Genomic DNA, 16,168 nt, shown 5'->3' with positions numbered 1-16,168 from the left:
GCATGCGCATTAAAATCTTTAAAAGTATATTGCCTAGCAACGCGACTCGCTCGGTTGGGGTTTTTCCTATCATCATGATTCATGTGTGTTGGCGGTGTAACAACAACAGTATTTTTCTGTCCTGATATGATGCCTAGGCCTACTCCCTCAATGCAGTAATGTAAACAGTTTAAATAAGAGCAGTTTACCGCTGTACATTAGGTATACATTAATTTATTTTGTTGATACCATACAATAATATGATATTTGATAGGCCTACCTTGACCTAAAGACAAGTATTTATTAATATTACTTTATTAGCTAGAGGAGGCCTAGGCCTACCTAGCCTAGGCCTAGGCTTGGTTGGTTGTGCAGTGCTCGGTTGAGACTCTAGGCCTAGGCTAGTATTCTCTTCAGTATAGGAGCCCAGTATAGAATTAACATACAATGTTTATAGGCCTACGCGCCTAGCTAGCTAGGCCAAGTCATTTGTAAACATATTTTATAGACAGGAATGTGTATTTCATAAAATATTGAAATTTATAACAAACTTTTTTTATTTCATGCAATTTTATTTTTTCCTCATTTGTAACCTTCAAAAATATTTTACTTTTTAGGCTCTGAGGTTGTAGTAGGCCGACTCTTAGCCATAAGGTGGGAAGTTATTTTTTTCAAGATGAGAAAGAAAAAGGAAAAGTCGAGAAAAGCATCTTCAGCACCTCGCCGGACGAATTCAATTGTTATTCAGTCTTTTGACGAAACACCAAATCGGTTCAAGTCTAAACTAGACCCCATCAATCATCTTGAACTACGTGACAATTTCCTTGAACGTGGCCAGATTCCGCAGTTCCAGATTTGTGCGTCGCACAATCAGAAGGCGCGACACATAGACATAAAGTTTGACCTTCTCCCCGAGGCGGTAGCAGTTTTAGAAAAAGTGTGCAGTATGTTTGGAAGTGGTGATGTGTTCCTTAATAAAACATTCGGTGATAAAATAACGGTAGATGAGGCAACTGATAAAGTGAAGGGATACCTGTATGAAAACAACTGCAATAACCAAGTGAAAATATGTTGGAGTAAAGACTTGCTTTGCAGGTATAATAGATTTTAAATACTCCTTTTGGAAACTGAATGAACGACACTGAATCCCATTCCAATGATGAACCCCAAATGAAACAGGTCTGACGAAGTAACCAAATGACGGGTCATGCTTCATCATCATCCAATACAGTGCAAAACCTCATTTGAGTATAGTCGCACATGGTTGAATTGAATTGACCCAGAGGGCCCAGGTATGATCAGTGGCTGGTACACTGGTGTAATCCCCTACTCCTCTTGAAAGATGTACTAGGTTCTTTAAAGTGCACATGAGAAAACATTCCTCTAGGAAAATGGTGAGAAACTGAAAGCCATGTGTTCACTGTGGTTCATTGGGTTTTGATTTGGTTTGATGCGGTAATTTATCAGACCGCTCCTTATTGCCAATACAGTCCTCCTTTGGGACATTCCTATTAGGGGACACCCTATTAGAGGACACCCTATTAAAGTAACACTTTCCTGTGAAATTAATGAATATTATTTTTTTTTTAACACTACTAAAGGGACACTTTTTTTAGGGCCTGTACTGTAGGTGTCCGAACTGTGTAATTGTGTAATATTCTTTTATCTGTAGCAGAAATGTTTTACCTAACCAGTACTAGTTATTTATTACTCTCTCAGCTTGTCATTGCAATAGGGTTAAACAAATTAATGTGTATTGTATCATGATGAGTACTACTACTGTATCTCATCTGCTAAGCCCCTACGATCATCTAGGTCATGGGACAACTACAACTAGAATGTTAAATTTGTTTTTCTTTTCAGTGGCAAGATGTGTTGGCATGGCCCGTGTATCCAAGCTAACCGACCCGAAGCAAGGACTTTCAACCTGTTACTGCAGAATTCAAAAGAAAACATGTTTTTACGTGAGCATGGAATCGTCTGCCTGGCGGATCATGAAATCGGAACGCACTATGTATCCAAATTATTTTTAAATGTTTTTTATCACAGAGAATGATAAATGTCTCATTTGCATTGAACAGACATGTGTCATAATGTTTTGTTTATAATTTATACTGCATATTAAAAAAAAAACAATTTGATTGATCATGTCAAATGTCAATGGCGTATTGGCTATGAGTGCTCACTGGCTAAACCCAGGGGCCCCAGAGCTTATGGTGGCCCCTGAGCAGTGTCCAGAGGAAAAAACAGGCATTCAAATATGATAAAAAAGGCTAAAAACACCTGAGGCCTCCAACGTTGGAACTTGGAGTGCCTCTGCGTTATTCCACTGCGAAATGTGTTAAGATTATAGAAACAAAAGTGCATTTTTGTCAATCATTAACCAGGCACTATTAGTTATTTAGTTAATGGTGTTGCATAAATGTTATGTTATGTCTCCTTAACTGGTTTTCCAAAGCTTCGTATGTACAATGATGGCCTACAGCCTTGGTTTTCTCAGCGACAGCAATTTGGCATTGGCCGTTTAAGATCAAAGAAACTTCTTGAAACAGAGGAAGGGCTAGCAACTATCAACACCTTGCTGAAAGCTAAACATCAACTACTCTGGAAACCAGCTTTGTTGTATTGTAAGTAATCAAATATGATCATTTTAGAGCTAAAATTGCTGTCCAGAACCTTGCACCAATACCTTCAAGAGAACCCCATCTCGAAAAGAAGGCCATCTTGAAATCAAGCATGCTGGGCTTCTTTTCAATATACTATGGCTTCTTTTCGAGATAAACTATTTGAATATCAATGGAACAAGGTGATTTAATACTAGATAACTTGTGATGATGTTCAGAACCTTGCACCAATATTAATTACCATAAAACATCAATAAGAAACCCATCTCAAAATCAAGCCACTGAGCTTCTTTTCGAAATAGACTATTTGAATATCAAAGGAACATGGTGATTTAATGTCAGATTGTGATGCAGATGATATAATGTATGATCGAGTTTGCAGTATATCATACATTTATTTTACAGTTTAAAATGGTATGTTGATCACAAATATGTAAAATTGGTAGGTAATGTGTCAAAAATCCTAGAAGCAATTCACAAGATGTACAGCATTCATTTTGAAAAGAAGAAAAAGCCTATTATGAAAAAAAAGAAGTACTAAAAAAGAGGCCCATGGGCTTCTTTTCAAGGTTTTAAATTATATTATCTGTACATGTCCAGTTACTGAAGTTCATAAGTATATTTATTTCTTTTTTTTCAGACACTGCATGCAAATCTTTAGAGATGTCATTTCAACAGCTGTATGATCATCTAGGGACGTATGTAAGAGATTCTAACTATCGCTGGAAACTGGTGATGAGAGTGAAAAGAGTACTTGATGATGTCAATGATGTTGGTGGCTACGGAAAAGATCAATGCTATTTTACAGGTAAGAGGAGGACTACACAAGTATAAACCTTTTAAATAAGCTTACATAGATTGAGATGAGGTATGCACAGATTAAACAGAAATCTCTTTTATTGCACAATAGGTCATGCATGTAATTGTCCCATTGTACAGTGGAACAAATCCTTTGGAAACTCCTATTCAGGGGACACCTACTGTATATTAAAACACTTTCCTATAAAATGAACAAGGGGAAACACTATGGTCAACATCTATTCAGGGGACACCTATCTTTGTTGGGTCCTTTTATTAATAGAGATTCCACTCTATAACTTTCCTCTCTGTACAGATCAAGGCAATCTAACAACAGGTTGCTGATCTCCGGATATCAAAGGCTTATATGTGGCTGCAACACGCTCCGTTCCACTCGCTGCGGAGAATAATGTACATAGTACTGTTGGTGTCTGGAGATCAAAGGGTTTATCTGTGGCTGTGACACGATTAGATCTACAACCTTTAACAGACACGCCATGGAGGATATGTACATAGTACAGTACTGTTGGTATTTGTTGCAGCCAGACATAAGATCAAAGGACTGTTACAAGTTCCTATCTTGGCAAGGGAAGCTTAGTGTCCTGTTAGATTGTCTTGGTATAATTAACTGATCTGTAAGCCTATTAATAATATGTGTAGTTTTTTTTTTACAATTGTAAATTCTTTTTTTAGGTGCTGTGCAACTTTTACGAAACATTGATGAAACAGATTTCGTACTGCTATACAGTGGACGAATCGCCGTTGAGGAATTGCCTCGCATACGGAGACTAGCCCGCATGAATTGCATCAAGCTACCGACATTCCTTCAAGATGTTGCGAAATACAAACAAAACCTTTGGAACATCGCTGTTGTGAATAACCTAGTGTCTAAAGATAAGCTTTCGCCAAAACGCGCTAAGTTAAAGAAGATAAATATTTCTGTAACTATACCATCTGCAAAGAAATATTCGAAGAGTTGTCAGCCGTCAAAGAAGACTGTTCGGACTTTTTGTAATCGGATTGCTCCACAATCGTCGTCAATCATGTCGCCAATTCCTTATTCGCCGCACAAGTGGATGCTTTCCAAACGGCCTCGTTCCTGTCCAAACACTTTTGAAAAATCGAAAGAAAAGCCTAAACCATTATGGAAATGTTGATTTTAACATATAGGTGCCAACAATTATGTCTTTCAAAAACATATTATTTTAAAAAGCTTTTTCTATATCTATTAAGTAAAACATTTTTATACTTTTTTAGAGGTTTTATATTTATGTTTTCATATAAACGATAAATTATTAACAGAAATTAGTGGATTGACTGAATTCATCCAACTTTAATTATGTGCTGTGATTTTTAGAAAAACAGTAATATATACCATCAATTGTAGAGAGTGAGGTTCTGATATGGAACATTTTAAATAAGACATTGTAATACTATACTGTTCTATATATTTATGCTTTCAGAACAGAACATATTTATCTGTTTACCAGAGAAGTAAATATTGAAAACATTATACCTTTGTTTGTTTGGTGTTCTATACAAAAGAATTGCAGAGTTTAAACAAAAATTATCTTAACCTTAAATAATATAATAATATTTATAAATGGAAGTCCATCCATGAGATAAAAAACTCTTTTTATAAATAAAACCCTCAGTTTTTCACTTAAGCATGTGACTTAAGCAAAAAGACTCTCAGTTAAATGATGCTCTTTGACATAAATATGATTAGTACATGTGTCCTTGTTGCAAATATAATATGTCAATCTTTATAGGCAACTGGACATGGCATTTTGGTATGTCCACCCCAATTTCTCCTGTGTTGTGGTCAAGCACTTATATTTCTGGTACCAACACTCGACTATTGCAACTCCTTCAGCTTTCTTTGACAGCATGTAGAGCATAGTTTATACTGACGTCAGATGACCAGCTCCACTGATTTGTGATTGGATTAAATTGCATTCCTTTTGTAGTGGTCGTACGGCAGTTATCTGCAATTATGAATTTACAATGGTTAATTACCCTGTCAATAAGGATGGTTGGTATATTAGTTAGTCTCACAAAAATATTAATAATACGTTGATCATATACAGCGCTTAATGCACAAAGCCTTCACATTATTACCCCGGACGGTAATGTTTTGGATCAAACCATTAGGAAACATACTCCCATAATGTTGCAGCCATAATCAACACGGTTGTGTCTTCACCTATACCAGGTACCCATTTGAGCACATGGGTGTTAGAGGCAAACATAAGTAAAGTGTCTAGCCTAAGGATACAAGCAGTGTGATGAGCTTTGGATTTAATCTCACGATCAGTAGTCTGGCGTTCAACACACTGCGCCACATGCCCTTACCACACTCACAACCATATTGGAATGCAGTGGCATAACGTAGAGAACTGAGGCCCCTGGTTTTGGAACCCTAAGTGGCCCTCCAACGCTGGAGGCCTCTGACGTTTTTAGCTTTATGAGCTCCGGGGCAACTGTGTTTAGCCAGTGAGTGCTCATAGCTGTTAAACCACTGTTGGAATGCTGTCTTTTACAGTAAAAACTTACTCAGCTTCAAAATATTTTTCATTTTTTCCGGTTGAATAAACTTGTTCCAATCATGTGTTCCCCTTGGCACAATGTTGAATATATATTCTACTGCATATACTGCAAGTATTTGTGACAGTATTGTTTTGCTTATCGTTGTAATGAATATTGAACCTCTGTCCTGAAAAACAATCATTAAAGCTCTGTCTACACTATCAAGCTAGTTTGACAAAAAAAAGTGTGATGTGCCCAAATGTGGTAGTATTATGACATCATCGTGTTCATTTATGGGCACATCACAGTTTTTGTTTTGTTACATAAAGACAGAGCTAAAGAAAAAAAAAAAGTTTATATAATTATGCAAAAGAGGTTTTTCTTGTTTTTTTGTATTTAAAATGAAAAATACATTTTACAAAAATATATTGTATACCTTTAGCAATGCACAACAAGGTTGAACAATATCATTTTTATTGGTAATATGCTCAATGACCTCTGACATCACCACAGCATCATAATGACCACTCTTCTCTGCCAGCAGATCATTCACTGAACAATGACAATAGGTCAGATGCTCTTTTAGGGTATTGTCTTTATTGGCGTGTGCTGCGGCAGCTTTAATGTTCTCCAATACAAGGTCGATTCCTGTGACATTGGCGCCTAACCTTGCAAGTGGCTGAAAAAATAGAGATGTTTTGTTTTAATGCAAAATGTTGTTCTCCATGTAAAATTTGAAACTCATAATCTCCAGATAGTCTGGAGTCTCATAATCTTCAGATAGTCTGGAGTCTCATAATCTCCAGATAGTTATCTAGGCCTAGATTAACAACACTTGATCTGTACCTCACTTAGTAGTCCACCACCACAACCCACATCAAGGATGTTAATGCCTTCTAGGGGTCTGGATTCTGAAGTAGACGTTGAAAATGGAAACAATGCATCACGTATAAAAGGCACTCGTAGGATGTTCATGCTATGCAGGGGCTTGAAAACTCCATTGTAATCCCACCACTTGCCAGAAAGCTTCCGGAAATGTTCTGCTTCTTCTGGATCCATTTCACTCGTACCTTTGTTTGTATTCATACATCTGAAAAGAGAAAAAGAAACTTAGATATTTAGTACTCTCATTAGCAATTTGCAGGTGCTAGGTTGAAGAGTTGGGGTGTTTACTTTCTATTCACACTCAATCAATGTCTTTGGGATGATGGTCTTCAAAGTAACAGTGTTTTGACCAACGCAACTCAATGATGGTGTAGTGGTGATAAGTGATGAAAATTATGTCTTTTGATACAGTACCTTTTATTCTGTCTACAATTTGCAAATTGATACCTTCCCATATTTCGTAACAAACTCTGCAACTTCATTGTTGTACAGTGTCTGAAATAAAATGAGACCTATACTGCATTATACAGTACAAAAACAAGAAGAAACAAACATCCATACTCTCTGTCATCTTATTCTCACTATATGGCCGCATTATGATTTATTATATTATCACAAGTTTTCAATTAAATGTAGAATTAAATATCTTTATCCAAAACACAAGATTCATAAAAGAGACTATGAATATTCAGAATTGTGCATACTTACATTTTACAGAATAACTCAAAGTATTTTTATTTCTTTTATTATTTATTTTTAATTTAAAACTATTTTGGTCTTACATAATGCTTGTCATCATGGCCAGAGTTGCAAAAATAATGATATTATTGTTTTGGACGTGCGCCCTCTTAAGAAAGAAGAAGAAAACGTAAACAACCAACGGGGAAAATGGCTAATGCAACGTGTCCTTATGTGATATAAAATTGTTAAAATATTGTTTGATTGCAAACAGCACATATTAATTCAATACAATATACGTGCAGTTTAAGTCCTGGTATGTAAATTTGATGATTAATTTTCTATATTAGTATACGATACATAGATGATAACGCGTCTAAAAGCTAGGCCGCAATCGAACGCACGCTCCGACAATTTTGTACCGGGTTAAACCACTCCAACGCCCGTTGCATTTTTTGACCAGTGCTATCTATAACGCTAGGCCTAACCGAAGTAGTTTTTAATTTTAGACCTGATGATTACTTTGAAATACATGACAGATTCTTGTAAATTTACTTCCAAATTATTGTTAACATTTGGGGAACCATTTAAAATAGTAGGCCTATTTGATTTATTTAATTAATTTAGTAATTAGTTAGGGCCAAGCTAGGCCTAGGCCTAGATTAAATTACAAAAACAAATATATAATATATAGATAGGCCTATATTCCCTATAAAAAATATAGGCGTTGCCCTAATATTAATAACTCTATCTTTTGCATCCAGTACAGCATACAATAGAGTAAAGAGTATTGATGGGGCATCCTAGATTGTGGTGTAGACTGAATACTATTATTTATATAATAAGGCTTTTAATTAATATTAGATTCTATTCTTACAATATATGCTACACTGTATATAGATAATGATATACAGTATGCTGTATATGACTCTATATGACACATTAGCACTATAATCGTATATGCATGCATTAGGCCATAGGATGACATACATCATAAACTAATTTTTGCGATCATGTTTTAACAATGATTGTTCATGTTTTTTTAAATTAAATATAATACAAAAATGATCACAATAATTTGTACAAAGTTTAGTTGTTAGTTTAGTAGTTAGTTTAGTTCAATTTATGAAATGTAGCACTTGAAACCTTTAGTAACTATGGTAGTAATAGTTGGTAATTTGAAACATATTTTATCAATATTATTTTGTTTCAGTGTATGATGCCACAAGGTATCCCTTGGTCACTATGCATTCTAATCTTGGTTGTACCTATTCAGTACTTTCTAACAACATGGAAACCAGTCACTGATCTTCAAAGACGAGACTCCCTTCACCAGTAAGTAATTTATCATGTTCCAAGATTTTATTAAAAGGCCAAAAATTGAAGGCAATTTAACAACAGGGCACTGAGCTCGTCTTGCCAAGATAGGAACTTGTAACAGTCCTTTGATCTTATGTCTGGCTGCGACAAATACCAACAGTACTGTACTATGTACATATTCTCCGCAGCGTGTAGTGTCTTCTAAAGGCCGTGGAACTGATCGTGTCGCAGCCACAGATGAACCCTTTGATCTCCCAAGCTGCTCAGCATCCTGTTGTTAGATCACCTTCATTGCATCATCCACCTACTTTCATGCGCATATTTACAATATGGAATACAAAAAATGAAAAACAATATGGCTACAATACTTGTTATTATTGAATACGGAAAAAGCATGCTGCATTGATAATCTTGATAATCTCAGTTTGCTGTCACATGTTATCTTGTGACCAATCAACAGAGTGTAAAAACAAATTCTTGCACATTGGCTTGACAAAATTGCCAATGTATGATGACAAGGATTTTCTAGATATTGGGGACAGAGTGGGCATTTCTATTATAGAAAGGTACTCTTTCCCGTGAAATGAACAAGAAGGCACTACAGCCAGCCCATTTTCAAGGTGTCCCCTAAATAGAGGTTTTACAGTATACCACTGGATTATTTTATTGTATTTTTATTTATTTTTTCCTTCCAAAGGTTAGCTTGGAAATTTGAAAATTGGAGAACAAAGGCTTTCGATGTTTTTTTATGGAAAAAATGGATTGTACAGAAGTATAAACAAATAGTTAACTTATTAGAGGGTAAAACACGAGCGAGTTATGGAGATGAAAATGACGATGCTGGGGAAAGCCCGGCTGTAGAAGTTTTAAATTTGCTTAAAGCGAATGGGCATTTTGCAGGTAAGAATTAAATAATTAAATAAATTGATTACATTAATTTTTTAAAAATCATTTCCTATCAATATGTATACATCTCACAAGAGATGTAGGCTTTAATAAGCTTTTGTATTCCACTAAAACTAAACCATTTTTGGGATTTTTTTTTGTAGGCTCACCAGATCCTAGAATTAAACGACCTGCTGAAGTGAAATTCCGAATTGGTCAAGTGATTAGGCATAAGTTATGGGGATATCGAGGGATCATTGTAGGCTGGGATGAAACTGCACAGGTATTGTGATTCATTTGTTATTTATTTACACTTTAAAATGTCTTTTACAATTCATTTTTGGCAAAGAAAGTTTTATTATTAAAGATACTGTATATTTAATTGAACAAAATTATTTTGTTGTTGAATATGTCATTTTGTTGTTCCATAATAGTTATTAACTTTGACCAAAAATTGGATAAAAAAATGATTTACCTGAAAAACTGTAATGAAGCAAAAAAAAAAGTCAAATTGGCAGCCAGCCAATGAAGTTTTGTTTGAATATAACCGTCTGTTTGTCTTTTTATAAGTGAAAACTTTTGCTTTTTTTTTCTGCAGAAGTGATTAACTTGATAAACTAAAAAATAAACCCATTCAAAGTCTGATTTATAATTAATCTTCATTTTTGATGTTTTTAGAGGATAATACACCTATAAGTATTTTTGTATATTTATTTCTTATTTAGGCCCCTGAAAGTTGGATCCAAGAAATGCATCCTAAGGATAAGCCAGTAAGTAAAATTTAGATTTTAAACATAATAATATTCTTTAAATGATTAACTAATTAACTAAAATTGGATTTTAGGCCCTTTAAAGACCCATGGCAGCCAGCAGTGCAGCACCGAAGATCAGTACACAATAATATCCTGGATTTATAAAGCACCTACTGTTGTGAAAACTCTAAGCGCTGTACATATTATTACCTCATTCATTTTTGGATCAAACGCATGATGATCTTTTCGAATAGAATAGTTTTTTAATAACTTGTATTGATTTCTTACAAAAGAACATATTTTTCCAGTAACACAGTATCGCAAGTTGTACAGTTTGATGTCCCTTATACTTTTCCTTTAACAGCATTGGAGAAACATGCCAAACTATTCAATCCTAGTGGATACAAGGGATGTATCATCTGCAGCAGTGACTACATACATTCCACAAGAAAATATAGAATTAATAGGCAATATGAAGGCAAGTGTATTATCAGCTATGTCCTGTTGACATCACTTCGTTGTTGACTAGTTGACTCTCTAGTTTCTTATATAATAACTCTATGATTGTTAATGAGTTTAACCAAGGCAATCTAACAACAGGACACAGAGCTTGCCTTGCCAAGATAGGAAGTCGCAACAGTCCTTTGATCTTATGTCTGGCTGCAACAAATACCAACAGTACTGCACTATGTACATATACTCCGCGGCGCGACATCTGTTAAAGGGCGTGGAACTGATCATGTCGCAGCCACAGATAAACCCTTTGATCTCCAGAACTCAGCATCCTGTTGTTCGATTGCCTTGGTTTAACAAACATTGGATTGTAAAAATTAATATTTGTTTGTCTTTGCAGATTATTCACCCCGACGTAGATGATTATTTTGAAGGTTTTGATGGAACCCGTTACCTAGCAAGACCATGGCTTAAACATGTATATCCTCATGATCAATGACATATAATGTTAATTGTATTACCGTATTATTATTATTTTAAAAATACTGATATTTTGTATTGATTATTTTTGTTTATTGTAAAACACTAAAGACAATAATATCTACCCACAACTATTTAATTGTGATGCAAGTTTTATATCTTAAACTTTGTCTACACTATCAAACTAGTTTGACAAAAGAAAGTGTGATGTGCCCAAATATGGTAGTGATATACCCAAAAATGGTAGTTTTCATCACCATGTCCATATAAAGGCACATACCATTTTTTTGTCACATAAAGTTTGATAGTGTAGACAAAGCTTTAGATGCTGCTCTGATAGAAGGTCAAGATAAAACCATTTATATTTATGTGAATCACAGCCTATATTTACCCACCCTACTTCTGAATATTATTTTAATGAAGTCTTTCATTTAAAACAGATTTTTAGGATTTTAATATTATGGTGAATGGAGTAAATTAATATATTTATGATGTGACTGATTTAAAATGAACCTACATATCCTTAAATTTATACATTACAAAGAGATAGATACACTATAATGAGTATAAATGGGAATTGTTATGGGTTACTAATAGTACAGTTTACTTCAGTCATCCACACAAACAAATCAATAATTATTTTTTGTTTTATTTAATATCGTATAATAGATACCTTTTTCTAAATAAGAATAAAAATATATAAAAACCTGTCTTTGTAGATGTTTTAATCATTTATTTCATATGAACCAATAAATTGGTGAACATTTGTAGTTTGATATAGATTTATAGTAAATATTAAAACGTACATAGTTTATTCCAGTTCATTCCAGTTCATTCCAAATCAAGTATATTCCAGTTCACTCCTAATCCAGTTTATTCCAGTTCACTCCTAATCCAGTTTATTCCAGTTCACTCCTAATCCAGTTTATTCCAGTTCATTCCTATTCCAGTTCATTCCTAATATATTTCAAATATTTGTAGGTTCATTGACAAAAACATGTTTTCCCTTTTTGTCAAGAATCGCGGCCATTTAAAGAAATATTAACCATTGTTCACTTTATTAATTTAACCTTTTTAAAGCACAAAAATACATTGGTCCAAAATTAGCACTCAAACTTGGCACTACTATCTGACCTAATTTAAGCTTGTCATGAAAATTAAACATTTTATTGCATATGCGAGTCAAAGGTGAAAGGTCAATTTCAAGGACTTGTATCGAGTCATTTTGAAGACATTCATAAACGGCTCGTTGAACCACATTCTCATTCTGCTCGGAAGACATGGTACAAGTAGAATACACAACAGTGCCACCAACTTTTACAGATTTCAATGCAGCGCTAGGAAAAGAGGAGAAAAGATATTGAATGTGTGCAAAAATTTAGATACAGTAAAACTGAGACACCTATTAGTATTAGACTGTCCCACCTTCAGGACCTACCAAAGTGTAGGATGTCCTCTGAATAGAGGTTGCCCATACTTTTTTCATACCTGTGTTGATCATATCACAGGAAAGTATCCCATTAATATAGGGGTGTCCACTGTAGGGTTTACCCAAAGGAGGGATTCTACTATAATACTATATCAACAATTTTGCGCCTTTTAACAAATTACAATGCGCATCACAGATAACTAAAACTAAACGGCACAGTTAAGCAATGTTCTGAATAAAATGTTTTGTTTAATATTTGTTTAACATTAGCAAACACTCTGGCTTTGACTTGTCAAGTCTGTAGTTATTGTCTTTTTTTGTTAGTCCACCAGTTGGCTTTTTGATTTTTTTCTGGAACGAGCTCAAGTAGTATACGTATGAAACGCCATATGTGCCAAAATATGTATCTTTTTACTAATAACAAGTCAAAACTGTACCTAGTTAGAACGTACCTAGACTAACCCTGGCTCTGTGGTATATTATATTAAACTCTTAATTTCTCCATTGTAATTTTATTAGGCATCATATTTTTCATATTAAATAGGACTATGAAAAAAGAAAATTATATTTTGTGAAACTAGAAAGGCAAGATTTTAGATATTTTTATTGTTAAAGTTTTTACCTAAGAAGTTCAGTTTGCAGCAAAGGTAGCCGGCTTCTTTCTTTGAGTCTTTTTGGATGAAATATGTTATTGTCGTTTTCAGTTGCCACTATTCTGTCTGTAGTGCAAGGAACGTCAACAAGTATCTACAACATTAATACATATAATTTTACTTTTTATGATTCACTTCCAATAAGATAATGAGAGGAGCCTCTCGATAATGGCGGGAGTTTCCTGATAATGACGGGAGTCTACTGATATTTCATTTCCACTCTCCCACTAAAATATAATTTCTTCTGATCTTCTGGATAAACATAACAAAATAATTAAATAAATAATAATAATGGCAATAATCTCACGATATTTTGTGTCATTAACCGCTGAAATACAATGTTCTCAACACTTTTCTGCCTTTGATACGCCATGATCTATTACAATGCCAATATATCTTTCTATTTTTTAATAGCAATTAGTTTGAGGTAATTTTCAAAATATTATAGCGCCCTCTATATTTATTCCTTTCAGTGAAACATAAAAAAGGGAGCACTGAGGAGAGACAAGAGCTGTCAAATACAACTATCGTTAAAGGGCGTGTCTCTCCAACCCCATTAAAAAATGTTGTGACCAGGGTACCCCACATAAATTTATTACCTTATCATATGTATCTGGTTCCATGTTGCCCCACTCTGTTCCGTCAAATTCTGTTATTCTGAAGCATTCCTCATCATTAAGTATGTGTTTTGGAATACAAAGCTGCAAGGCATCTTGTAACCGTCTTCTCCTGGAAGGTGCCACCTCATTACAGACTATTCCACCTGGAAAATTAAAAATATATGATGGAAGCGTCAGCATGCTATGCTGAAAGTACTGGCACAACAAACTCACTTAAGTTGCATTTAAAGATCGGTCTACACTTTCAATGTGTAGTGATATACCCAAATATGGTAGTGGTATGACATCATCATGTCCATATGGGCACACTTTTTTGTCACATAAAGTTTGATAGTGTAGACAGTCGGAAAATGTATGTGAAACAATAATATGTAGTATTGCTATACTATACTACTGTAGTTTGGGGTAGTAAAATGGCATGATAATAGTTCATATTTCAATATTAGCCCACATGGAAACTTAGAGTCACAGAAGGAATATTGTATAGTAAAGGGGCCTATAATGATCTAAATTATAATAGTATTTATTTGGTTAAAATGCTTTGGGAGAAAACCATTCAATTTAAAAAAAATAATGGTTAAATGGCTTTATGAGCTTATTAGTAATGGAGCAATATTATATAGTATTATCAACATATCACATTTGATGTGGCAAATAGAAATTTACTTTCACTTCTAAAATGAGTGTTTGACCCAACCTATATTCATTGTCTGCATCATAGCAACTGACTTTCCTCCCGGCGCGGCACACATATCCAACACCATATCCCCCGGCTGCAAATCAAGCGACAAAACCGGAAACAAAGAGCTCGCATCCAGTAAGTAATACTCAAGGTAACTATAAGTTTCAGAATTATATTTAGCTGGAGGAAACCTCTTCACGGCAGACCCGTCAAATATGTAGCATTTTAAATTTTCGCTGATTGATAATTGTTTTCGTTCAATACCGATGTCAATGTTGTGGGTGCTGTTGTCCACTAGATTTGGGATGAACTGACTCATCTGGTCTACATATTGCTCAGGAACTATGTATTCAACTTTTGGCGCATAGGTGGATGAGGAGGAGTTAATTAGCATATCATTATTCACATTATTATATGCTTCTTCTGTTTTCTGATTTAGTTTTGCGTTTGATAAAGTTTCAATGTCATTTTGGCTATTTTCTTCGATATTTTGATTTTCAGTTTCTAGCAATGACCTCATTGAGGGTATACAATCTTTAGCACCCAGTTGTGACAATTTTTCCTCTACAGCTATTGGATGAGCGAAGTTGTTAACCAGTGCGCCATGTTTTTGCTTTGAGAGTAAAGCAAGACGTACCGATGGCCACTTCTCACCGAATTCCAACTTGTAATGTTTATCAAAATACTTTAACGCCAGTTGAGTCGGTTCATATTTACTTTTCATTGAATCCTTTAAAAGTATAAAAAGTATTAATAAGATTAGAGTAAAACAATCTAACTCATAATTTACAAAACAAATTGTAATATTTATGTTTCATAGCCATAAATAAATACTAAATGAAACGAGAAATATTAGTAAGATTAGGAAGACAATAGCCTACTCATATTATACAAACAAATTGTAATATTTAATATTTTATATTACAGTATATTTAATATCATGATTTATATGAAAAATAAATACTTTTTACTAAATGAAAATATATATTATATTAATAATAAAACGAGAAATAAAATAAAATTAAAATAGTTAGACAAAATGATAAATGTGTGTTTAACTATGTAACAATAATATGAAAGCTCCATGGTACCTTTCATAAGATATAGACAGGATCATGATGTTGGCAGGTATGGCCTAGTAGGCCTAGCTAGATAGGCCTCGAGCCGTTGTTGGTACATTAATTATGCATGATACAGAGAGCAGCAGAGGCCTACGAAAGTATGCCTAATTTCATGATAGTCATTGACTTACGGTGATCCATTTATATTTAGGCTTTTTCCACCTTTTATTAACAATCCATGGGATCCTATTTGTACTATTTATTAACTTCTCTAAAATTCCAAAACGTAACATTTTTCTCAAGATTGTTGCATGCACGAGCTCGCACTGTATATTATATA

General features: G+C 34.3%; 4 protein-coding genes across 5 annotated transcripts; 2 read left to right on the top strand and 2 right to left on the bottom strand.

Moving 5' to 3' along the window:
• Positions 1–103: 103 nt before the first annotated feature.
• Positions 104–4,865, top strand: LOC140054925 (microtubule-associated tyrosine carboxypeptidase 1-like). The gene is made up of 6 exons (XM_072100056.1): positions 104–201; positions 597–1,074; positions 1,843–1,993; positions 2,438–2,606; positions 3,244–3,411; positions 4,095–4,865. The coding sequence occupies exons 2-6, from the start codon at positions 656–658 to the stop codon at positions 4,556–4,558; spliced, it is 1,371 nt and encodes a 456-aa protein (XP_071956157.1). The 5' UTR covers positions 104–201; positions 597–655; the 3' UTR covers positions 4,559–4,865.
• A 155-nt stretch (positions 4,866–5,020) lies between these two features.
• On the bottom strand, positions 5,021–7,615 carry LOC140054926 (ubiquinone biosynthesis O-methyltransferase, mitochondrial-like). Its single transcript, XM_072100057.1, has 6 exons — positions 7,524–7,615; positions 7,230–7,310; positions 6,777–7,020; positions 6,367–6,609; positions 5,958–6,117; positions 5,021–5,389 (listed from the first exon to the last, which is right to left on the bottom strand). The coding sequence occupies exons 2-6, from the start codon at positions 7,295–7,297 to the stop codon at positions 5,274–5,276; spliced, it is 831 nt and encodes a 276-aa protein (XP_071956158.1). The 5' UTR covers positions 7,298–7,310; positions 7,524–7,615; the 3' UTR covers positions 5,021–5,273.
• A 79-nt stretch (positions 7,616–7,694) lies between these two features.
• On the top strand, positions 7,695–12,101 carry LOC140054900 (uncharacterized). Its single transcript, XM_072100011.1, has 7 exons — positions 7,695–7,809; positions 8,707–8,828; positions 9,511–9,713; positions 9,863–9,981; positions 10,424–10,468; positions 10,815–10,928; positions 11,304–12,101. Exons 2-7 carry the CDS (start codon positions 8,710–8,712, stop codon positions 11,400–11,402), a joined length of 699 nt encoding a protein of 232 aa, XP_071956112.1. The 5' UTR covers positions 7,695–7,809; positions 8,707–8,709; the 3' UTR covers positions 11,403–12,101.
• Positions 12,068–16,168, bottom strand: LOC140054899 (5-cytosine rRNA methyltransferase NSUN4-like). Of its 2 annotated transcripts, none has more exons than XM_072100008.1 (5): positions 16,020–16,168; positions 14,783–15,497; positions 14,065–14,228; positions 13,435–13,559; positions 12,068–12,720 (listed from the first exon to the last, which is right to left on the bottom strand). In XM_072100008.1, exons 1-5 carry the CDS (start codon positions 16,119–16,121, stop codon positions 12,444–12,446), a joined length of 1,383 nt encoding a protein of 460 aa, XP_071956109.1. In that variant the 5' UTR covers positions 16,122–16,168; the 3' UTR covers positions 12,068–12,443. The 2 variants fall into 2 exon arrangements, with proteins under 2 accessions (XP_071956109.1, XP_071956111.1); XM_072100010.1 differs by having other exon boundaries at positions 12,070–12,720; positions 15,859–16,156.

This window comes from Antedon mediterranea, chromosome 7 (genome assembly GCF_964355755.1).
Source record: "Antedon mediterranea chromosome 7, ecAntMedi1.1, whole genome shotgun sequence".
Classification (NCBI taxonomy): Eukaryota; Metazoa; Echinodermata; class Crinoidea; order Comatulida; family Antedonidae; genus Antedon; species Antedon mediterranea.
Note: the sequence above shows the minus strand (reverse complement) of the source record. Positions and strands in the feature narration are given on the sequence as shown.